Raw genomic sequence first — 26258 nt, forward strand, 5'->3', positions numbered from 1 at the left:
CATCAAAACAAGACACATATCACTTAAATGAAAAACAATTAAATAGGGCTTAGACTCCAGTCACTGCTTAGTTAAAAACCATTCCAGGATCACTCCTTAAATCAGAGAGTGGGCCTTTAATTCACCTTTGGAAAACATTCAACTAATGATCTATAGAATCTATACGTTCCCTCTTCTGTTCAAAGGAACTACACCACATGGCAGCAATACAGTATTTGGCTACTTTATTTACAAGTATCAAGTGAATTGTGTGTAGGTTGTACTTTTAATAGTTTTAAGGCAAGACTAATGACAGATATTAGCTAGCTTTAATAGATAGCTAATATAGCTATCTATTAAAGTGTGCTACATTACAGATACAGAAGTTCCTGACATAACACAGACATACTCTGCTGGTCACATTAAGCGCACAGTTTAAAAAAAAAGTATACCGTTCAAGATCAAGCTCTGCCTTTATTAGTACTCTGCCTTTAACCATGATGGTATGGACATTCCATAAAAACTGTGCATGGTTTGGTTAGGTAACAGTTGGACCAATAAAGTTGTATTGTTACCAACAGGAGATATGATCATCAGTAACCAATGGCTGTGAGAATGTACACTGTCCAAGCTGCTATGAAGCGGCACTATGTATTTTTGTGTACAGTAGGCCTATAAACATCTTGTCATTAGTGGATTCGTTTTGGTCAAAAATCTTGACAGATAATTGAATTAAAAAGGTTTTTATCCCAGAAAAAAGTGTTTGATTCCCTAGGTGCTCCATATTGTAAGCTCACTCTCAATAACATGTTAGCAGATGAGTTCTCTCTATCATATGTGACCTCTATGCCCATTGGACAGAATGAAAAGCTGACCTCTGACCTCCCTCAATGTTCTGATCCAGGAAGCATTGAGAACAGACAATAATACAGACACTGATCCACACTTTATGTCACCAGTCTGTCAGCTGGAATTTGCCTCAACTTTTGGGAGTCAGCATTTCATATCAACTCTAAGTTTAGATACAAGGCAGCAGGACTGATCATTGAAATAGAATAACTGACTTGAAAGGGAATGTCCATTCTAGTGCCTGTATTTCTATGGCTATAATGCTATTACACTCCACACCCTTAAAACAGAGTGTCGTGACATTCTGTGTTTAATTTGGAGGACTGATAGAAAGTGATAAGAGAGAGAGAGAAAATGTATACAGAATTCACTTCATGCACAGGAGAAGTAAAAACTTCACCAACACCATAAAAATGGAGAAAAACAAATGTAAACACAAGTAAAAAAACCTCTTGGTCCTTGAAGTCACAGCATGTTCAAAATGTAACTCTACCCACAGATCAGAGCACGCTCAATACTGCAATTTAAAAACAAAGCAAAATTACTGGACATAAAAACACAGCCTAATGTTTCAATTTACTCTGTACATCTCAGGCCTATTACAAGTGGCACCCTATTTCCTATAGTGCATTACTTTTGATGAGGGCCTATAGCTCTCTTGTCAAAAGTAGTACACTATATAGGACATAGGGTATTATTTGTGACACACCCACTAAGTCACATGACTGGTAGGCTGGGAGGTACAGTACCAGAACAACCTTACTGCAAATTTCTGCCCCCTTCTTTACAACGACAACCTTTTTTACTCTGAATCTTGTTCCACACACAAGTAGTGTACATTATTTGGGGGAGCATGACATTTTCACAATCAGACCCTTTCTCATTTCCATATACAGAACAGATTATGACACCACCAGACCACCATGTGTTGACTGCTGTGGTAATAATCAAATCTGGGGTCTAGTATAGCAAGGGGCTGGATGCATATAATAACCCATACACGCATCAAGCCCCTGCCACATCCCTGTTCAGGAGGACATAACGTCACAGTACTTTCAGATAGAAATATATTGTGTAGACCAGGCATTAGTGTCTGTCATGACTTACGTAAAGCATGTCAGCCGTACACATTACCAGTGGTGTAAAAATACTTTACAGTACTACTTAAGTAATTTTTGAGGGTATCTATTTATATTTTTACAACTTTTACTCCACTACATTCCTGAATTTGTTTTACATTTTACCCAAATTTCAAAAGCTCAGGCAGGACAGCAATGTGTTCCAATTCACACACCTATCAATATAACACGTTGTCATCCATACTGCCTCTGATCTGCTGACGGACTCACTGTGTTTGTAAATGATGTCTGAGGCCGTGTCTAGACTTGACAACTTCATGCAGCTTTATGATTCTGATCATGGAATTCCGAACGCGTCACGTGTCTACACTTACAGTGTATTCGGAAAGTATTCAGACCCCTCCCCCTTTTCCAGATTTTGTTACGTTACAGCCTTATTATAAAAGGGATTACATTTTTTTCCCCTCATCAATCTACACACAATAACCCATAATGACAAAGCAAGAACAAGTTTTTACAAAATTCTTATTTAAATAAGTATTCAGACACTTTGCTATGAGCCTCTAAATTGAGCTCAGGTACATCCTGTTTCCATTGATCATCCTTAAGATGTTTCTACAACTTGATTGGAGTCCACCTGTGGTAAATTATATTGATTGGACAGGATTTGGAAAGGCACACACCTGTCTATATGAGGTCACACAGTTGACAGTGCATGCCAGAGCAAAAACCAAGCCATTACGTAGAAGGAATTGTCTGTAGAGCTCCGAGACAGGATTGTGTTGAGGCACAGATCTGGGGAAGGGTACTAAAAAAGTTCTGCAGAGTTAAAGGTCCCCAAGAACACAGTGGCTTCCATCATTCTTAAATGGAATAAGTTTGGAACCACCAAGACTCTCCCTAGAGTTGGCCGCCCAGCCAAACTGAGCAATTGGGGGAGAAGGGCCTTGGTCAGGGAGGTGATGGTGACTCTGACAGAGGTCTAGAGTTCCTCTGTAGAGATGGGAGAACCTTCCGGAAGGACAACCATCCCTGCAGCACTCCACCAATCAGGCGTTTATGGTAGTGGCTAGATGGAAGCCACTACCCAGTAAAAGGCACATGCCAGCCTGTTTGGAGTTTGCCAAAAGGCACCTAAAGACTCTCTCAGAACATGAGAAACAAGATTATCTGGTCTGATGAAACCAAGACTGAACTCCTTGGCCTGAATACCAAGCGTCACATCTGGATGAAACCTTGCACCATCCCTACGGTGAAGCATGGTGGCAGCATCATGCTGTGGGGATGTTTTTCAGCGGCAGGGACTGGGAGACAAGTCAGGATCAAGAGAAAGATGAACGGAGCAAAGTATAGAGAGATCCTTGATGAATACCTGCTCCAGAGTGCTCAGGTCCTCAGACTGGGGTCGAAGGCTCACCTAACAGGACAACAACCCTAAGCACATAGCCAAGACAATGCAGGAGTGGCTTCGGGACAAGTCTCTGAATGTCCTTGAGTGGCTCAGCCAGAGCCCAGACTAGAACTTGATCAAATATCTCTGGAATGACCTGAAAATAGCTGTGCAGCGACGCTCCCCATCCAACCTGACAAAGCTTGAGAGGATCTGCAGAGAATAATGGGAGAAACTCCCAAAATACAGGTTTGCCAAGCTTGTAGCGTCATACCCAAGAAGACTCAAGGCTATAATTGCTGCCAAAGGTGTTTCAACAAAGTACTAAAGGGTCTGAATACTTATCTAAATGTAATATGAAAAAAAAATCAATGCATATGCAAATATTTCTAAAATGTGTTTGGGGTTTTGTATGTAGATTGATTAGGATTATTATTTTTTTTAATCCATTTTAGAATAAGGCTGTAACGTAACAAAATTTGAAAAAAGTCAAGGTGTCTGAATACTTTCCGAATGCAATGTATATGTGTCGACTGTGTCCACAGTGTCTCAGGATTCCCTTTCCCCGCACTACATGCACATGCCAGTATGCATTCTACAAACGGTGGAATAGGCCAAATACGACAATAACACCACAACTGATGGCAATAGCTAACTACGGTAGCTAACCTCTGTAACTAGCCAGCAAGCTACTCTAAAGGGATTGCAAATGGGTTAGCATAACTCTAGCCAAGAAAAAACAGTTTTTCTAAATATTAGCTAGCTGGCTAGCATTTATGAGGCCAGCAAACACTATCCTCACCCGCTAGGAACGTATTTCCTCCAACGTTATAATGAAACGGTGTCTCTGTCCCAAAACACACGTTTTCTGGAGACTTGTGTGAGGAGTGCTGATCACGTCACCCACTATATGCGCCTTCAGTAGCCTGATTGTGTCCAGACTGAGGAGAAATCCACACGCAACGCATTCAGCCAGAATGAACACAATCAGACCAGTCTTTTCCATGCGATCTTCTTATTCTGATAGCACAAGTCGCATGTAAGTGTCAAGTGTAGACACGACCTGAGTGTTGGAGTCTGCCCGTCCTTTCGTAAATTACAAAAAAAAACAAGAACATTGTGCCATCTGGTTTGCTTATTATAAGTAATTTGATATTTAGAATTTACTTTTACTCAATTGAGTACTTGTTCCACCACTGTACTTAAGTACATTTAAAACCAGCTACTTTTAGCCTTACTCAAGTATTATTTTACTGTGTGACTTTCACTTGAGGCATTTTCTATTGTGTCTTTACTTTTACTCAAGTATGTAAATGTGGTACTTTTTCCACCACTGCACATTACATTTCTACACTTTTAACTCATTACATTTTTAAAAATGTAACCTTAATTTTAAAGGCAAGTCAGTTAAGAACAATTTCTTATTTATAATGATGGCCTAGGAACAGTGGGTTAACTGCCTTGTTCAGGGGCAGAACGACAGATTTTTACCTTGTCAGCTCGGGGATTCGATCTAGCAACATTTACTGACCCAATGCTCTAAACACAAGGCTACCTGCCTCCCTCAATACACCCCACCTCCCTCTGAGCCCACATCTGGAAGCAAAGTTCCCCTCGCCATCAGATCTTCTTGGGTCGTCCTCTGCCCAGGTAGTAGTAGTAGAGCAGAGTGACCAGGAGGAAGATTACTCGGCTGAGGAGGAGGAAGATTGCAGCGTTGGGCAACGAGCCCATCTCCACTAGAGTGACTGACGTCACTGAAATTACAGAATTGAGACAACAGTAATAACTAAGAATAAAAAACATATTGATTGATTGATAATGTATGACACTCAGTCAGCAGGAAATACCCCTTTCACATTTAATGAAACTGAAGAGAGACTCTTCAACATGTGCAGCTCAATGAGACTCCAAACTGTGCTACTGTGTCTCGACCACTAGAGGACAGTGTTAACTCATACACAGTCTGAAGATAGTGCATTGCACAGCAGGAGCAAGGTCCTTGATATCAACAAAAAGTCTAGATAGGTTTTCATGCATTGTTTTCATCTATCAAACTATTTTTTATCAGCATTGGAAAGAGTATTCGGCCATAAAGTCAAATATATGAATTGGTAGAAATAGGAAAGGTTTTATAATCTTAAGCACTCACCTAAAAACTGGATGGCAAAGTAGCATGCTTCACTGAGCAGAGTCCACTGGATGATGATCTTCTCTTGTGTATAGACACCATTCCACATGATGAGGGACAGACCTGAAGGGGTCAGTTAGAGCTCAGGGTTAGAGTTAACATATTGAATGATGATCTCATGTGTACACCCCATTCCACAAGATGAGGGATAGACCTGAGGGAGGAAATGCCATGAATCACAAGTCAGAGGTTAGGGGTTAGAGAGGCCATGGGAGAGGGGCCAATGGTATGTAGGCATTCCTATTCAAAATCTAAATACAGCTGTATAAGCTGCAGTGTTCAGTGAATGAGAAAATTGCACACTCCAAAAACCCTTGGCAAGCTATCTACAGTATAATAAATACCTAATTTTGGGCTCAATTTTTTTTTTAAAGATCACCCAAAATGTAGATAATGAGGTCTTCCTGAAACGCAGTAAAACTTATGCCAATGTTATTATTAGGCCTACTGGCTCAGAATCAAGCATGCAAGTACAGACAAATAAGGATGTGTACAGACAAAGTCTTGGACATATTTCCAGGTTGATTTTCCATCTCTAATTACTCTCGTCTGCCCACACACATGCTAGGACGAGGGAGGGTGAGTGGAGGTGGACATTGAGATGAGCGATGGCGAGGAGGAGGGTGGTTGTGATGAGGAAGCTAGCAGTATATCCCAGCCCTTTCATCCACCCACACATCCACATGGGAAGGGGGAAAGTGGGAGAAGGTGGGGTGCTGAGCTGAGGGGTGACTGTGGGAGGGATGGAGGGATGAGGATGGTGTGACCGTGGAGTGATGGAGCTAGTATGTATGTATATCCTTCCTGCATGCCATGATCCATCTGTTCCATCTCCCTCTCCTCCCCTCCTTTCACTCTTTCCCTCTCTCTCTTCTGTGGTGTGTAAAATCACCCTAACCTCCTGCTTAACCAGTTAGAGCTCTAGGGGCGCTATTTCATTTTTGGATAAAAAACGTTCCCGTTTTAAGCGCGATATTTTGTCACGAAAAGATGCTCGACTATGCATATTCTTGACAGTTTTGGAAAGAAAACACTCTGGTGTTTCAGAATCTGCAAAGATTTTGTCTGTAAGTGCCCCAGAACTCATTCTACAGGCGAAACCAAGATGATGCATCACCCAGGAATTAGCAGAATTTCTGAAGCTCTGTTTTCCATTCTCTCCTTATATGGCTGTGATTGCGCAACGAATGAGCCTACACTTTCTGTCGTTCGCCCAAGGTCTTAGCAGCATTGTGACGTATTTGTAGGCATATCATTGGAAGATTGGCCATAAGAGACTACATTTTAACAGAGGTCCGCCCGGTGTCCTTTGTCTAAATTTGTGCGTAATCTTCAGGTGCGGGCATTTTCTCCTGGGATTCAGGAGAGAAAGCACACTTCCACGAACGATATATCATCGAAGAGATATGTGAAAAACACCTTGAGGATTGATTCTTAACAACGTTTGCCATGTTTTCAGTCGATATTATGGAGTTAATTTGGAAAAAAGTGTGCGTTTTGAGGACTGAATTTATGGATTTTTTTTGGTAGCCAAATGTGATGTATAAAACGGAGCTATTTCTAATACACAAGGAATCTTTTTGGAAAAACTGAGCATCTGCTATCTAACTGAGAGTATCCTCATTGAAAACATCAGAAGTTCTTCAAAGGTAAATGATTTTATTTGAAGGCTTTTATGTTTTTGTTAATGTTGCGTGCTGGATGCTAACGCTAATGCTAACGCTAAATGCTAACGCGAAATGCTAACTCTAGCTAGCTACTTTTACACAAATTATTGTTTTCCTATGGTTGAGAAGCATATTTTGAAAATCTGAGATGACAGTGTTGTTTACAAAAGGCTAAGCTTGAGAGATGGCATATTTATTTCATTTCATTTGCGATTTTCATAAATAGTTAACGTTGTGTTATGCTAATGAGCTTGCTGATAGATTTACACAATCCTGGATACAGGGGTTTTTTCATAGCTAAACGTGACGCAGAAAACGGAGCGATTTGTCCTAAACAAATAATCTTTCAGGAAAAACTGAACATTTGCTATCTGAGAGTCTCCTCATTGAAAACATCTGAAGTTCTTCAAAGGTAAATGATTTTTTTGAATGCTTTTCTGTTTTTTTGTGTAAATGTTGCCAGCTGAATGCTAATGCTAAATGCTACGTTAGCCATCAATACTGTTACACAAATGCTTGTTTTGCAATGGTTGAGAAGCATATTTTGAAAATCTGAGATGACAGTGTTGTTAACAAAAGGCTAAGCTTGAGAGCTAGCATATTTATATCATTTCATTTGCGATTTTCATGAATAGTTAACGTTGCGTTATGGTAATGAGCTTGAGTCTGTATTCACGAACCCGGATCCGGGATGGGGAGATCAGAAAGGTTAATCTATTCCGTTCTTCTCCATTTCCCTCTTCCTTTTCTCTCGCTCTTAATTTTTTCTCCTTCTTCTCCTCCCCCCACTCCCTGGTGATTTACAAATCACCCTATCCTCCTCAATCTCTCCCTCTTCATGCCCTCACCATCCCTTTTTCCATCTGCTCATCACCTTATCCTCTTCAAGCCACAATGCCACTGAAATTCACAAAAATTGAGATAACGGGACAGTTATATATTTTCTATCAGGACAGTTGGAAAAGATATCGGGACCCCTTGCAATCATGACGCAATAAGCACCGACACATGCAGACTGCACTTGCTGAAGTTACAGAAAGCTAAACCAACAACCAAAAAAAACAACAACCGAAATTGGGTACATTGTAAATGCAGGTCCAACGAGGAAAAAACGTAGCTAGCTTGCTAGCATAGTTATTCTTTTTTTTCAGAGACATATTGTTTTGAAGCATTAGATGACCTAAAGAGGGGAATGAAGAACATCAATTTCTCTGGTCCCTACTGTTGCAATCATGACGCAAGTGGCACTATGCTGTTAAATACTCCCACGTTTCTAGTTTGATTTGCTGTTTTCAGCAACTGATATTTTTTTTATTTGCTTGTCATATTGGCAGTTTTGTTAGCAACAAACTATTTAGGTAGCTTCTAGCCTAGTGTTTGATATGCAATGTGATCCCTTGTAATGAACAGTGTCGAGTGTTCTGACGAGAAGGCAAACTTTTGTAGCTATGCCAGACAAAATATGGCATTATCAGCTCATTGTTATGGATGTATCCTAATAAATGTCAATAGAAAACCGCTACTTTGCTGTTATTCTGACTGCAGAGGTAGTGACTGTGTTAGCCATAGCTAGCTGGCTAGCTAGCAAGCGAGGGATAAGAACGGAACATAAAGACTAATCAAATTAATGACTGGGTTGCATCTCTAGCAACCAAAAGATGAAAAAGTATATGAATTAGTTTATATAAATAAAAATGTTGATTTCTACAAGTAAATGTGTACTTTCATATTGTTTTCTGTGGTATAAGCCGGATAAACGCCTCCGTTACCTTGGATACATTACCTTGGAAATAATGGACGCCGCAGCGGGACGAGGCGTTTATGCACTATTTATGACCTTATCTCCAACATGGCGGTTCTGAGGAGGGCGAGCGTCTTGTCGGTTCCTGCTCGACTTTGCTTTTTTTATAGCTATTTTTGCATTAATGACTTTGTTTACTCAGAATGTTTGTGAAATAATATTAATAACTTCCTATGAACGACAAACACTTCTGGATCATGAATCGGAAGCTACACACACTACATAACCAAAAGTATGTGGACACCTGCTCGTCGAACATCACGGGCATTAACAAATCACGGGAATTAATATGGAGTTGCCGCCCCCGCTGCTATAACAACCTCCACCATTCTGGGAAGGCTTTCCAATAGATGTTGGAAGATTGCTGCGGGGACTTGCTTCCATTCAGCCACAAGAGCATTAGTGAGGTCGGGCACTGATGTTGGGCGATTAGGCCTGGCTGACAGTCGGCGTTCCAATTCATCCCAAAGGTGTTCAATGGGGTTGAGGTCAGGGCTCTGTTCAGGCAAGTAAGGTTCTTCCACACCAATTTCGACAAACAATTTCTGTATGGACCTCAACTTGCACACGGGGGCATTGTCATGCTGAAACAGCAAAGGGCCTTCCCCAAACTGTTGCCACAAAGTTGGAAGCACAGAATTCTCTAGTATTCCAGATCTGGGAGGCTGAGAGCTCCCGACTAACAGTTCTTGTGCTGCGGTTTCTTCCAGAGGTAGTAAGTGTTGCAACCGAGGACAGACGATTTACAAACTTCTGTACTCAGTGGTCCCGTTCTGTGAGCTTGGTTGACCCACAACTTCGCGGCTGAGCTGTTGTTGCTCCTAGATATTTCCACTTCACAATAACAGAACTTAGAGTTGACTGAGGCAGCTCTAGCTGGGCAGAAATTTGACAAACTGACTTGTTGGAAAGGTGGCATCCTATGACGGTGGCTCTTTGAAAATCACTGAGGTCATCAGTAAGGCCATTCTACTGCCAATGTTTGTCTATGGATATTGCATGGCTGTGTATACTGTATACAGAAGAATCTCTCAGCTTCCCAGGTCTGGAATACTACATTCACTCCTTTGTACCCCGCACAGTGGGATTACCTGTTTCTGCTGACCAAGATAACCGATGGCAACGAAGAAGGAAGGAAGGAAAGGGGGATTCCAAGCTAGGCTGAAAAAAATCTAACAGCATAGCTCCCACAATCTTCTTATTATCAATTTCCTTCAACCAATCTTCAGACATTTGTGTCAGTGCAGTAATGTTGAGTGCCCTTATCTATAAGCTTGCTGAAAGTCTGTTGTTCATTTGTTTACAAAGAAATATCATTGTATTTGGTAAAAAAAAAAAATCCATCCGTTTGCTAAGAGCTGGCAGTAAGCATATAGGTCTGCTGTTAGAACCAGTAAAGGACGCTTTGCCACTCGTGGGTAGCGGAATGACCCTGGCTTCCCTCCAGGCCTGAGGACAAAGACATTCCTCTAGGCTCAGATTAAAGATATGACATCTGTGTTGTCAATGCCAGGAGGTTTGTCATTATTGATCGATAACAATAATTATTCCACCTCTCCCACACTAACTTTACAAAATTCTAACTTCTTTTGCTTTTGCTTGATTACGATGGCTCACTGTTTGCTGTTGGCATTTCCTGCCTACGTTTGCCTACTTTGCCAATGAAATAATAATTGAAATAATTGGAAACATCAAATGATTCAATGAAAGATGGAGTTGAATTCCTCTTTCTGCCCATAATTTCATGCCATCATACTTTATATCATTAACCTTGGCTTCATAATACCGCTTCTTCTTCTCTTTGTTGAGTTTAGTCACAATTTCGGGAATTTGCAGTAAGTCAGACGTGCAGGTAGACATATTAGCCACTAATTTTGCCCTGTCTCTTTCAGCAATACAGTTTTTTCAATTCCTCATCAATCAATGGAGCCTTAACAATTCTAACAGTCAGTTTCTTAACAGGCGCATGTTTATCAGTAATTGGAAGAAACAATTTCATAAATTAATCAAGTGCAGCATCTGGATGCTCTTTATTAACCACATCAGACCAATACATATTTTTAACATCATCCACATAAGATGCCAAATCTGTTGATGATCTCTTATACACTATTTGAGGCCCAGCTTTCAGAGCTTTGGCTTTCCTGGATGTAGGCATTATATTGTGATCACTGCATCCAATGGGTACGGATACAGCTTTAGAGCAAAGTTCTATAGTATAATTAAAAATGTGATCAATAAATGTGGATGATCTTGTTCCTGTAATATTTATAAACACCTGGTATATTGATTTATAACCTGAACCAGATTACAGGCACTGGTTACAGTGAAACGCTTCCTCTTGAGGGGACAGCTTGATGAAAACCAGTCAATAGCACTTGGCGGCCTATAGCAAAAGAAAAGGCTTTAGATGTGCCAAGTGAACCTGCAACCACACCACTTCAGTAACACTTGATATAAGATATTCTCTATGCATTACAGGGATATGGCTCTGAATATATACAGCAACACCTCCCCCATAAGCATTCCTGTCTTTTCTATAGATGTAATATCATTATTGCGACCACTGTATCATCAAATCAATTATCTAAGTGAGTCTCAGGCTAATATATGAACATTATCTGATGTTAGCAAGTTATTGATTTCATGAACCTTGGGCTACTTATATTAATATGGGCTATTTTCATCCCTTTCCTGGGTAGCTTATCAGAGATAGATATAATATGTGACCAACCGCCTTGATTTGGTCTCATATAGCAAAATTTGAAACTGTTTTTTTACATTAGATAAAAGCAGAGACACGGGGCTACAAAATGGTATATCATACACTGTATTTGCGGAACAATGGGAAAGTATTTCTGCTTTGAAAGTTGATGATCTTGTAACCTCACTTTTGAGAAAATGGCCTTTGAATGATTTGGTACCTACTGGAGAGCTCTTCTTTGTCTACACCCATTCAACATCGTTCACAGCCTCTTAAGCTTTAGCTCCACCAATCTGTTTGGTGGAGCTAACTGGCTAACAGTTGTCACAGTGACATTCTATTAAAATGGACACTTACACAGTTAGAGACACTGCACCTAGCAGGAACCTCTCTTAGTTTCTTCAATAACTCCTGGTTTGAGAGCTTGAACATTAGGCTATAACTAGCCAAGCAAATGGCTCTGAAATACGAATAATAAGATCATACATGTAATGTTAGCTAGCGAGGCAGCCAGCTAATGTTAGCTAGCTAGCTAACAGTACACTTTAACTTGAAATGAAAAGACAATGCCAAAATTAGAAATGTGTAACATCTGAAAATTTAGCTAGCTAGACAATCTTACCCGTTTACATCATAGTTGGATGCTTCTCCCTGTCATAGATGCCATGGTTGCCCTTAGTTTGAAGATGTAATCTCAGGAGACAGGCGTTTTCTCCATCTCCTTAGCTATCATACTCTAATTCCAATGATTTCAAAGCTGTGAATAGAGAGCAACACTTATGCCGTTCTACTAAGAAATATATATTTTTTAAAGCTGCGTTAGACAGGATTACCTACACAAACTTACCAGCTCAAATATACAGAAGCATGCTATATGGCAGACCAATCCGAACTCATCTCTCGGCATTTCCAGCCCACTCATTATCTCAGCCAATCATGGATAGCAGGAAGGTTGCTGCTTTTTCTGTGGCTAAACCAACTAGGCTAGTAATTTAACAATTGTATTCGTATTTACAGATGTCATACAAGTTTTTATTAAGACACGTGAAAGTTCACTTTTTCCAAAAGGCATTTCTGCCAAAAAAACATTACATTCAAATGGCTCTTGTTTGAAGCGACATGCGCTTAGTTTCCTTAAACGGGTGACCCATTGGAAAAGAGCAAATAAAGCAAAAGGAAAGAGTATACATTTAGCATTAATTAATTGGTGTGTGTAAGTGTGTGTGTGTTCTGTGGGGTTGAAGCTATGAACCCATAGGCTTGGCTCTCTCATCCCAACCAGGCTTTTCGAAGGGAGGGTGGACAATGAGCCTTTCATAGCGATAAGTATGTCCCCATGCATTCTGGCAGCTTTCCTGGCTGGGTTAAGTTCTTTCCTCTTCTGGCACACAGCTTCCGGGTATTCCTCGGATCAATCCGCGGTCCTAGCCACAAGGGCAAACTGCATCGCGGGCTGCTTTCAAGCCATCAAGAAAACTCTGCTAGCTTGATAGGCAGCTAGCTAGCAGCTAGGCAAGCTGCTACACCAAACAGCTCCTCAGAGCTGGTCGGCAGGATCCCTGGACAGGTAGTAGCAGTCCCAGCAACTGATGCCAACCGCATCGCGGGATCCACACTCAAAAAGATAGCTACAGTAGCTACTAAGAAACTTTTCAATATTTTTAAAAGAACAAACCGAGCTCGTTCCGCGTTCAACAGGAAGTGACGGGACAACATGCCACAGGCCACAATCAATAACCTGATCAACTCTATGCAAAGGAGATGTGTCACGCTGCATGAGGCAAATGGTGGTCACACCAGCAACTGGCTGGTTTTCTGATCGACGTTCCTACCTTTTATATTAAGGTATATCTGTATTCTAAGTCATGTGAAATCCATAGATTAGGGTCTAGTGAATTTATTGATTGGGCCTTCAGCGGACATCATGCCTGAGGGGCCTGTTGGAATCCTCGGCAGATTATGTCGGTATTATAGAGAATCGGCGGGGTTCCGTGCCGGCGGGGTTCCGTGCCCCGTACCGGCAGTAGAAAGGGTCCGGATATTGTAGCCCAGGAGTGGGCTTCGGTGATAGCCCAGGAGCCCTAGCCAGGCTAGCTTCAGGCTAATTGGTGCTTGATCCGGGATGGAAACGCTAGCCAGGAGTAGTCACCCGGGATTGCGGTTAGCTAGTTGCGAAAATCCAGATGAAAAGGTTCAGAGTTTGCGGTAGGAATCCGGGGATAAGGAGAGAAAAATAGGTCCGTTATGCTCTGGTTTGAGACACATTGTACGAACTGGCGAGAGCTTTCCGAGCTAAAGGTTAGCTGATGACCGCTAGCAGTGGTTTGCTGACTGATAGCTGGTAGCTAGTTAGCTGATTAGCTTCAGTTGAGGGATTCCAGATTCCAGATCCGAAGTAAATAGAAATACTTCAGAAAAAAACAGATCCACGCCACATTGGGTGAGGCGGGTTGCAGGAGCTTATTTAGAAGTTGAGGTTTAGGAAAATATTTTCAAAAGATATGCGAAGAAAAAAATATTAAAAGATAAAAACAAGGTACACGATAGGACAAATACAAAGACTGCTACGCCATCTTGGAATCAGTGAGTATTGAATGAAGGGGTGCCAATAATTGTGGCACATATATATGAGAAAAATATTTGTTTTATGTTAAGAATAATTTTTTTCTTGAGATTTTTGTAAATATTTTGAATGAAAGTGTCACGTTCTGACCTTAGTTCTTTTGTTATGTTTTGTTTTAGTATGGTCAGGGCGTGAGTTGGGTGGGTTGTCTATGCTCCTTTTTCTATGTTTTGGGATTTCTGTGTTTGGCCTGGTATGGTTCTCAATCACAGGCAGATGTCAATCGTTGTCCCTGATTGAGAACCATACTTAGGTAGCCTGGTTTCACTTTTGAGTTGTGGGTGATTGTTTTCTGTGTTTGTACCATTCGGGACTGTTTCGATTTTCATTTGTTCATTCACGTTGTTATTTTGTATTTTTGTAGTGTTCAGTTTTATATATTAAAATGGACTTACCACGCTGCACATTGGTCCGACATCTCTTACTCCTCGTCAGAAGAGGAGGAGGACAATCGTTACAGAAAGACCAAGAGTATAAACAATAAATACCTTCTTTTTTTACAGCCTGTTTTGCTCATATTTACCAAGGGTGCCAATATTAGTGGAGGGCACTGTAGGTGCATATTTGACTGTTAATGAAATGTTAGATAAAGACACCACTGAACGAATCAGAACCTGTTTGGCTTAGTAAAATGTATTTTAAAACATAAGTAAGTGACTATTCATCACTAAAGTGCATTTTGGGCTTGGCAGTGTGCAAAGCTGTCATCAGGGCAAAAGGTGGATACTTTGAAGAATCTGATTGATTTAACACTTTTTTGGTTACTACATGATTTCAAATGTGTTATTTCACAGTTTTGTCTAAACTATTATTCTACAATGTAGAAAATAGTAAAAATAAAGAAAAACCCTGAAATGAGTAGATGTGTCCAAATTTTTGACTGGTACTGTATATACACTACCGTTCAAATGTTTGGGGTCACTTAGAAATGTCCCTGTTTTTGAAAGAAAAGCACTTTTTTTGTCCATTAAAATAAAATAAAATTGGTCAGAAATATTTGCCTTGTTTAGTATCTGGAGCATCAGCATGCCTATGTATAGATAATCCATAAAAACTCAACCGTTTCCAGCTACAGGGATATGTCTTCATTTACAACATTAACAATGTCTACACTGATTTTCTGATTCATTTGATGTTATTTTAATGGACAAAAAAATAGCTTTTCTTTCAAAAACAAGGACATTTCTAAGTGACCCCAAACTTTTGAATACAGTGTATACAGTTGAAGTCGGAAGTTTACATACACCTTAGCCAAATACATTTAAACTCAGTTTTTCACAATTCCTGACATTTAATCCCAGTACAAATTCCCTGTATTAGGTCAGTTAGGATCACCATTTCATTTTAAGAATGTGAAATGTCAGAATAATAGTAGAGAAAATTATTTATTTAAGTTTTTATTTCTTTCATCACAGTCCCAGTGGGTCAGAAGTGTACATACACTCAATTAGTATTTGGTAGCATTACCTTTAAATTGTTTAACCTGGGTCAAATGTTTCGGGTAGCCATCCACAAGCTTCCCACAATAAGTTGGGTGAATTTTGGCCCATTCCTCCTGACAGAGCTGGTGTAACCGAGTCAGGTTTGTAGGCATCCTTGCTCGCACACGCTTTTTCAGTTCTGCCCACAAATTTTCTATAGGATTGAGGTTAGGGCTTTGTGATGGCCACTCCAATACCTTGACTTTGTTGTCCTTAAGCCATTTTGCCACAACTTTGGAAGTCTGCTTGGGGTCATTGTCCATTTGGAAGACCCATTTGTGACCAAGCTTTAACTTCCTGAGATGTTGCTTCAATATATCCACATATGTTTCATCCCTCATGATGCCATCTATTCTGTAAAGTGCATCAGTCCCTCCTGCAGCAAAGCACCCCTACAACATGATACTGTCACTCCCGTGCTACACGGTTGGGAAAGTGTTCTTCGGCTTGCAAGCCTCCCCCTTTTTACTCCAAACATAAACATGGTCATTATAGCCAAACAGTTCTATTTAATTTTCATCAGAGCAGAGGACATTTCTCCAGAAAGTACGGTCTTTGTCCCCATGTGCAGTTGCAAACCGTAGTCTGGCTTTTTTATGGCAGTTTTGGAGCAGTGGCTTCTTCCTTGCTGATTCAGATTATGTCAATATAGGACTCATTTTACTGTGGATATAGATACTTTTGTACCTGTTTCCTACAACATCTTCACATGGTACTTTGCTGTCGTTCTGGGATTGATTTGCACTTCCGCACCAAAGTATGTTCATCTCTAGCAGACAGAACGCGTCTCCTTCCTGAGTGGTATGACGGCTGTGTGGTTCCATGGTGATTATACTTGTGTACTATTGTTTGTACAGATGAACGCGGTAAATTCAGGCATTTGGAAATTGCTCCCAAGGATTAACCAGACTTGTGGAGGTCTACAATTTTTGGCTGATTTCTTTTGGTTTCCCCATGATGTCAAGAGAGTCACTGAGTTTGAAGATAGGCCTTGAAATACATCCATAGGTACACATCCAGTTGACTCAAATTATGTAAATTAGCCTATCAGAAGCTTCTAAAGCCATGACATCATTTTCTGGAATTTTCCAAGCTGATTAAAGGCACAGTCAACTTTGTGTATGTAAACTTCTGACCCACTGGAATTGTGATATAGTGAATTATAAGTGAAATAATCTGTCTGTAAACAATTGTTGGAAATATTACTTGTGTCATGCACAAAGTAGATGTCCTATCCGACTTGCCAAAACTATAGTTTGTTAACAAGAAGTTTGTGGAGTGGATGAAAAACGAGATTTCATGACTCCAACCTAAGTGTATGTAAACCTCAGACTTCAACTGTATGTACTGTATTCAGGCCCTTTACTTAGTACTTTGTTGAAGCAAATTTGGCAACAATTACAGCCTCGAGTCTTCTTGAGCATTTGAGGAGTTTCTCTTTCATTCTTCTCTGCATATCCTCTCACACTCTGTCAGGTTCGATGGGAAGCGTTGCTTCACAGCTATTTCAGGTCTCCCCAGAGATGTTTGATCGGGTTGAAGCCTTGGTTCTGCCTGGGCCACTCAAGGACATTCAGAGACTTGTCCCGAAGCCACTTGTGCATTGTCTTGGCTGTGTGCTCAGGGTCATTGTCCTGTATGAAGGTGAACCTTCGCCCCAGTCTGAGGTCCTGAGCGCTCTGGAGCAGGTTTTCAATCAAGGATCTCTCTGTACGTTGCTCCGTTCATCTTTCCCTCGATCCTGACTAGTCTCCCAGTGCCTGCCGCTGAAAAACATCCCCACATCATCATGCTGCCACTCCATGCTTCACCGTACGGCTGGTGCCATGTTTTCTCCAGACGTGACGCTTGGCATTCAGGCCAAAGTATTCCATCTTGGTTTCATCAGACCAGAGAATATTGTTTCTCGTGGTCTGAGAGTCTTTTGGCAAACTCCAAGCGACCTGTCATGTGCCTTTTACTGAGAAGTGGCTTCCGTCTGGCCACTCTACCATAAAGGCCTGATTGGTGGAGTGCTGCAGAGATGGTTGTCCTTCTGGAAGTTTATTCCATCTCCACAGAGGACCTCTGGAGCTCTTTCAGAGTGACCATCGGGTTCTTGGTCACCTTCCTAACCAAGACCCTTCACCCCCGATTGCTCAGTTTGGTCAGGTGGCCAGCTCTAGGAAGAGTCTTGGTGGTTCCAAACCACAGCCATTTAAGAATGATTGAGGCCTCTGTGTTCTTGAGGACCTTTAATGCTGCATACATCTTTTGGTACCCTTCCCCATATCTGTGTCTTGACACAATTATGTCTCTGAGCTCTACGGACAATTCCTTCTACCTCATAGCTTGGTTTTTTCTCTAACATGCACCTTCAACTGTGGGACCTTATATAGACAGGTATGTGCCTTTCCAAATCATGTCCAAAAACAGGATTGGGGAGTAACAGATTACATGTATTCTGTTACATGTAAGGGATAACAAACAAACAGTAATTGTAATCCATTATGTTACCAGCAAAAATATTGTAATCAGATTACCTATACTTTTGAAAAACTAGATGATTACTTTGAGGATTACTTAGAAATTCAGAAAGAATGATTGTGAAAAAGATCTTTGACTGTTTTTCTGTTCAAAAACTATTTATATTTGTCAAATGCGCCAAATACATGTTTACTTACAAACCCTTAACCAACAATGCAGTTAAGAAAAATAAGTGTAATATGTACATGTAGGTAGATTTAAAGCGACTATGAATAGGTAAACAGAGAGTAGCAGCAATGTAAAAGAGGGTGGGGCACTGCAAATAGTCTGGGTAGCCTTTTGATTAGGTGGTCAGCAGTCTTATGGCTTGGGGTGAGAAGCTGTTAAGAAGCCTTTTGGATCTAGGCGCTCCGGTACTGCTTGCCATGCTGTAGCAGAGAGAACAGTCTATGACTAGGGTGGCTGGAGTCTTTGACAATTTTTTGGCGCTTCCTATGACACCGCCTGATATAGAGGTCCTGGATGGCAGGAAGCTTGGCCCCAGTGATGTACTGGGCCGTACGCACTACCCTCTGTAGTGCCTTGCGGTCGGAGGCTGACCAGTTGCCATACCAGGCAATAACGCAACCAGTCAGGATGATCTCGATGATGCAGCTGTAGAACTTTGAGGATCCGAGGACACATGCCAAACCTTTTCAGTATCCTGAGGGGGAATAGGCTTTGTCCTGCACTCTTCACAACTGTCTTGTGTGTTTGGACCATAATAGTTTGTTAATGATGTGTACACCAAGGAACTTGACGCTCTCACCCTGCTCCACTACAGCCCCTTTGAGAATGGGGGGGTGCTCGGTTCTACTTCTCCTGTAGTCCACAATAATCTTCTTTGTATTGATCACCATGAGGGAGAGGTTGTTGTTCTGGCAACACACAGCCAGGTCTCTGACCTCCTCCCTATAGGCTGTCTCATCGTTGTCGGTGATCAGGCCTACCACTGTTGTGTCATCTGTAAATTTGATGATGGTGGAGTCTTGCCTGACCATGCTGTCATGAGTGAACAGGGAGTACAGGAGTGGACTGAGCACGCACCCCGGCTGGGCCCCCATGTTGAGGATCAGCATGGCGGATGTGTTGTTACCTACCCTTACCACCAGGGGGCGGCCCGTCAGCAAGTCCAGGATCCAGTTGCAAAGGGAGGTGTTTAGTCCCAGGGTCCTTAGTTTAGTGATAAACGTTGAGGGCACTATGGTGTTGAACGCAGAGCTGTTGTCAATGAATAGCATTTTCACATAGGTGTTCCTTTTGTCCAGGTGGGAAAGGGAATTGTTGAGTGCAATAGAGTGCAATAGAAAGTGGTGTGATTGGACCATGTTAGTTTGTTGTTGATGAGGACACCAAAAAACTTGAAGCTCTGCTCCAATGCTGCCCTGTCGATGAGAATGGGGTCGTGCTCGGTCCTCTTTTTCCTGTAGTCCACAATCATCTCCTTTACCTCCTTTGGCTGTAGTCAATGAATAGCATTCTCACATAGGTGTTCCTTTCGTCCAGCTGGGAAAGGGCAGTGTGGAGTGCAATAGAGATTGCATTATCTGTGGATCTGGTGGGGTGGTATGCAAATTGGAGTGGGTCTAGGGTTTCTGGGATAATGGTGTGGATGTGAGCCATGACCAGCCTTTCAAAGCATTTCATGGCTACAGACGTGTGTGCAACAGGTAGGTAGTCATTTAAGCAGGTTACCTTAGTGTTCTTGGTTCAGGGACTATGGTGGTCTGCTTGAAACTTGTTGGTATTACAAACTCAAGCTCGGAGTACACATCTTGGTAATCCATCTGGCCCTGCGGCCTTGTGAATGTTGCCCTTTCTAAAGGTCTTACTCACATCCGCTACGGAGAGCGTGATCACACAGTCATCCGGAACAGCTAATGCTCTCATGCATGTTTCAATGTTACTAGCCCCGAAGCGAGCATAGAATTTAGCTCATCTGGTAGGCTTGTGTCACTGGGCAGCTCGCGGCTGTGCTTCCCTTTGTAATCTGTAATAGTTTGCAAGCCCTGTCATATCCGACAAGTGTCGGAGCCGGTGTAGTACGATTCAACCTTGGTTCTGTATTGACGCTTTGCCTGTTTGGTGGTTCGTCGGAGGGCATAGTGGGAATTATTCTAAGCTTCCAGGGTAGAGTCTTGCTCCTTGAAAGCAGAAGCTCCATGGCTTCTGGTTGGGGTATGTACGTATGGTCACTGTGGGGACGATGTCATCGATGCACTTATTGATGAAGCCAGTGACTGATGTGGTGTTCTCCTCAATGCCATCGGAAGAATCCCAGAACATATTCCAGTCTGTGCTAGCAAAACAGTCCTGATGCTTAGCATCTGTTTCATTTTACCACTTTTTTATTGACCGAGCCACTGGTGCTTCCTGCTTTAGTTTTTGCTTGTAAGCAGGAATCAGGAGGATAGAAGTATGATCAGATTTTCCAAATGGATGGCGAGGGAGAGCTTTGCACGCATCTCTGTGTGTGGAGTTAAGGTGGTCTAGAGTTTTTTTCCCCTCTTGTTGCATATTTAACCTGTTAGATCTCTAGGGGCGCTATTTCATTTTTGGATAAAAAACGTTCCCGTTTTAAGCGCGATATTTTGTCACGAAAAGATGCTCGACTATGCATATTCTTGACCGTTTTTGAAAGAAAACACTCTGAAGTTTCAGAATCTGCAAAGATATTGTCTGTAAGTGCCCCAGAACTCATTCTACAGGCGAAACCAAGATGATGCATCAACCAGGAAATTAGCAGAATTTCTGAAGCTCTGTTTTCCATTGTCTCCTTATATGGCTGTGATTGCGCAAGGAATGAGCCTACACTTTCTGTCGTTCCCCCAAGGTCTTAGCAGAATTGTGACGTATTTGTAGGCATATCATTGGAAGATTGACCATAAGAGACTACATTTTCCAAGTGTCCGCCTGGTGTCCTGCGTGGAATTCGGTGCGCAATTGCCAGCTGCTTGTACTTTTCCATTTGATATAGGGGAGAAACCATGCGTCCAAGAACGATATATCAATGAAGAGATATGTGAAAAACACCTTGATGATTGATTCTAAACAACGTTTGCCATGTTTTCAGTGGATATTATGTAGTTAATTTGGAAAAAAGTTCGCGTTTTGAGGACTGAATTTTCGTTTTTTTTTGGTAGCCAAATGTGATGTATAAAATGGAGCTATTTCTAATACACAAAGAATCTTTTTGGAAAAACTGAGCATCTGCTATCTAACTGAGAGTATCCTCATTGAAAACATCAGAAGTTCTTCAAAGGTAAATGATTTTATTTGAAGGCTTTTATGTTTTTGTTGAAATGTTGCGTGCTGGATGCTAACGCTAATGCTAACGCTAAATGCTACGCTAGCTAGCTACTTTTACACAAATTATTGTTTTCCTATGGTTGAGAAGCATATTTTGAAAATCTGAGATGACAGTGTTGTTTACAAAAGGCTAAGCTTGAGAGATGGCATATTTATTTCATTTCATTTGCGATTTTCATGAATAGTTAACGTTGCGTTATGGTAATGAGCTTGAGGCTGTAGTCACGATACCGGATCCGGGTTTGGGAGATCAGAGAGGTTAACATGCTGGTAGAAATGAGGTAAGACGGATTTAAGTTTCCCTGCATTAAAGTCCCCGGCAACTAGGAGTTCCTCCTTTGGATGAGCATTTTCCTGCTTGCTTATGGCCGTATACAGCATATTGATTGCAGTCTTAGTGCCAGCATCGGTTTGTGGTGGTAAATAGACAGCCACGAAGAATATAGATGAAAACTCTCTTGGTAAAGAGTGTGGTCTACAGCTTATCATGAGATACGGTGAGCCTAAGGTGAGCCAAACCTAGAGACTTCCTTAGATTTAATTTAGTGCACCAGCTTTTGATTACAAATATAAATAGACGGCCACCCCTTGTCTTACCAGAGGCCATTGTTCTATCCTGCCAAAAAAGCGTAAAAACCACCAACTGTATGTTATTCATGTCATCGTTCAGCCACGACTTGGTGAAACATAAGATATTACAGTTTTTAATGTCCCGTTGGTAGGGTATACGGGATCGTAGTTCGTCTATTTTATTATCCATTGATTGTACGTTGGCTAATGGGACCGATGGTTAAGGGAGATTACCCACTTGCCGTTGGATCCTTACAAGGCACCCAGATCTTCGTCCCCGATATCTACGTCTCTTTCTCTTGCGAATGACGGGGATGAGGGCCTTGTCTGGCGTCTTAAGTAAATCCTTTGCGTCCGACTCGTTAAAGAAAAAGTGTTCCTCCAGTACGTGGTGAGTAATCACTGTCCTGATATCTAGAAGCTCTTTTTGGTCATAAGACACAGTGGCAGAAACATTATGTACAAAATAAGTTTCAAATCATTTGAAAAAACGCCCAATAGCACAATTGGTCAGGGGACCATGAAACAGCAGCCATCTCCTGTCTTCTCAATGCCATTCAAGTCAGCAATGAAAAAAGGCTCAAGTTTAAGTTTGTTCCACCTGAGCGACTATGATGACTCACCAAATGTGTTTGATGGAGCGTGGGAAAAGAGCAGGAATAGGCTTTTGTAGGCTACAGTCAAAACTATGTCTTCCAATGGAGCGACTGCTGTCGGCATCCAAAGATTATCCAACTTGAATAAACACTTGGAAGGATGACAGCTGTGGTGTAGTCTACGGCGATACAGAAATCACTTATTATTGATCTGAATCACACTGCTGCTCTCTCATTTAGCTATTCGCTTCTTATGGATTGTGGTGTTGTGGATGGCTGTTCACAAATCCAAATGTGTATTTGAACCCAATAATGTTTGAATTCAAGAAGGTTAAGCTGCCTATCAATACTTGTTTTTGAAACCAGTGAACAGCCAGTGAAAAATGTGCTCTTGCAACAGCTGCTTATTGCTCAATCTAATTCATGCTGATAAAAAAAATAATCCATAGGCCTGATGGACACATGTTCAAACTTGCACACCTCTGATATACTTAAGAGGGTCAATCTGTAGTTGCTACATCCATTTTTGGACTATATATACACACACACATATATAGATATATATAGATATATATATATATATATATATATATATATAGATATATATAGATATATAGATATATATATATATATTGATTATTGAAACAATATAACTTATAAATGCCTCATTTATTTATTTATTTAACCTTTATTTAACCAGGTAGGGTAGTGGAAAACAAGTTCTCATTTACAACTGTGACCTGGCCAAGATAAAGCAAAGCAGTGTAACACCAACAACACAGTGTTACACTTGGAATAAACAACCATACAGTCAATAATACAAAAGAAAAAGTATATATACAGTGTGTGCAAATGAGGTAGGATAAGGGAGGTAAGGCAATTAATAGGCCATAGTGACGAAATAATTACAATATAGCAATTAAACACTGGAATGATAGATGTGCAGAAGATAAGTGTGCAAGTAGAGATACTGGTGTGAAAAGGAGCAAAATAAATAAAATAAATAACCGTTTGGGGATGAGGTAGTTGGATGGACTATTTACAGATGGGCTATGTACAGGTACAGTGATCTGTGAGCTTAGTTCAATTGTCACACTCCACGAGATCCCAAAATATAAGCTTGTTTTTCTCCAATGTTTGTGAACATTGTAAATGTAAACAAATGCTGTATAGCCTCAAAACATGGTTAAAACAATAATGTTGATATCATGGATGGCCATTTATATCATGGATGGCCATTCCATGAGCACAGCATTTATTTTGTAACCTCACTAGGGTACGTGGGATGTTAGCGTCCCACCTGGCCAACATGCAGTGAAATTGCAAAGGGCCAAATTCAAAAACAGAAATACTCATTATAAGAATTCATAAAACATACTGTTATACATCGGTTTAAAGATTAACTTCTTGTTAATCCAACCACAGTGTCAGATTTTAAAAAGGCTTTACGGCGAAAGGATAACATGTGATTATCTGAGAACAGCTCCCAGCAGACAAATCATTACCAACAGTTACCAGCCAAGTAGAGGAGTTACACAAGTCAGAAATAGCGATAGAATTAATCACTTACCTTTGATGATCTTCATATGGTTGCACTCACAAGACACCCATTTACTCAATAAATTTTCATTTTGACAACAGTCAGACGAAAAATCCAAATAGTATCCGTAAAGTTCGTAGAAACAGGTCAAACGATGTTTATAATCAATCCTCAGGTTGTTTTTAGCCTAAACAATCGATAATATTTCAACTGGACAATAACGTTGTCAATATAAAAGTTAAACAAGAAAGGCGCGCTCTCGGTCATGCGCATGAAAAAGCTCTGGGACACTGTAGGGTCCACTCATTCAGAGTGGTCTTACTCTCTCATTTTTCAGAATACAAACCTGAAATAATTTCTAAAGACTGTTGACATCTAGTGGAAGCCATAGGAAGTGCAATTTGAGTCCTAAGTCAATGGATACTGTAATGGCACTCAATAGAACACTACAAACATCAAATAAATCCCACTTCCTGGATGGATTTTTCTCAGGTTTTCGCCTGCCAAATAAGTTATGTTATACTGTCACGGATTACAATTAGAAAGTAACCTGCCCAACCCTGCCAATCAATTGAATTTACCACAGGTGGACTCCAATCAAGTTGTAGAAACATCAAGCATGATCAATGGAAACAGGATACACCTGAGCTCAATTTCGAGTCTCATAGCAAAAGGGCTGAATACTTGTGTCAATAGGTTATTTCTGATATTTATTTTTAAATACATTTGCAGCATTTCTAGAAACCTGTTTTTGCTTTGTCATTATGGGGTGTTGTCTGTAGATTGATGAGATGTTTTATTTATTTAAAACCTGTTGATGCCAGGGGATCCTCTAGAGGAACGCCCCCCCCCCCCCCCCCGTTCAGCTCAAACCGTGGCGCATGGAACGCAAAAATATTCTTAGAGATATTTAACCTCCACACATTAAGTCCAATAGCTCAAATGAAAGATAAACACCTTGTTCATCTACCCAGCATGTCAGATTTTTTACATGTTTTACGGCGAAAACACACCACATATTTATATTAGACCACCACCGAAACCAAGACAAGAGGCAGCCATTTTGTCCCAGAAAATATAAAATTATAAAAGCAGGATTAAAAAATAAATCATTCACTAACCTTTTGAAAATCTTCATCAGATGACAGTAATAGGACATGTTACACAGTACATTTTTTTTTTCAATAATATGCCATTTATATCCATAAATGTCCATTTACATTGAGTTCATGTTCAGAAATTACTCAAAAATGTCCGCAGGAAATCTAGGTAGCGCGGCAAGATAACGTAAATAGACATCATAAACTTTGACTAAATATACATGTTCTACATATAGTTAGAAAGATACACTGCTTCTTTATGCAATCGCTTTGTTACATTTATTTTTAACGTTACAGAAATCGCACACTATTCAATATTCTGAGACGGCGCTCAGATATAAGCTACATTTCTCCGTAATGTTGGAGTCAACAGAAACACAGATTTCAGCATAAATATTCCCTTACCTTCGATGGTCTTCGTTCAGAATGTTCTGGAAAGGTTCATACTTACCCAATACATCGTTTGGTTTCAAGTCTTGCGTCTTTGTATTAGCTACTGCTAATAACATCAGCTGAAATGCACCCAAAATGTCCTCTGGTCCGGAAAAGTTGCGCATCAAAACTTCAAAATTACATATTATATGTCGACTAAACAGGTCAAACTAAGTACAAAACCAAGTTTTAGGATGTTATAGACATACAAAACAATTTTCAATTCAACCGGTAATTGTTTGTCCTTCTACTGAGTACTGGAACAAAGGAATGGCTGTGACCAATTCGCGCCCTAACGCACAGGTTTTTTCTCGCGGCACTTACTCAAATCACTCCCATAGGGCCAATTCTCGCGGGATTTGAACGATTAAACGCTCTACAGAATGAGGACATCTAGTGGAAGACATAGAAAGTGTCCCCAGATCCATAAGTGGTTGGGAAG

The 26258-nt window shown here is 40.8% G+C and overlaps 1 protein-coding gene across 1 annotated transcript in view; it reads right to left on the bottom strand.

Moving 5' to 3' along the window:
- Positions 1 to 433: 433 nt before the first annotated feature.
- Positions 434 to 26258, bottom strand: part of LOC110525462 (tumor protein p53-inducible protein 11) — a 118874-nt gene continuing 93049 nt past the window's right edge. The window contains exons 5-6 of the mRNA XM_021605592.3: positions 5450 to 5551; positions 434 to 5054 (exon numbers count right to left, since the gene is read on the bottom strand). Of these exons, the coding sequence (XP_021461267.3) occupies positions 4918 to 5054; positions 5450 to 5551 (239 nt within the window). The 3' untranslated portion in view covers positions 434 to 4917. The remainder of the gene's footprint in view (positions 5055 to 5449; positions 5552 to 26258) is intronic.

This window comes from Oncorhynchus mykiss, chromosome 1 (genome assembly GCF_057628025.1).
Source record: "Oncorhynchus mykiss isolate SJ-2025 chromosome 1, ASM5762802v1, whole genome shotgun sequence".
Classification (NCBI taxonomy): domain Eukaryota; kingdom Metazoa; phylum Chordata; class Actinopteri; order Salmoniformes; family Salmonidae; genus Oncorhynchus; species Oncorhynchus mykiss.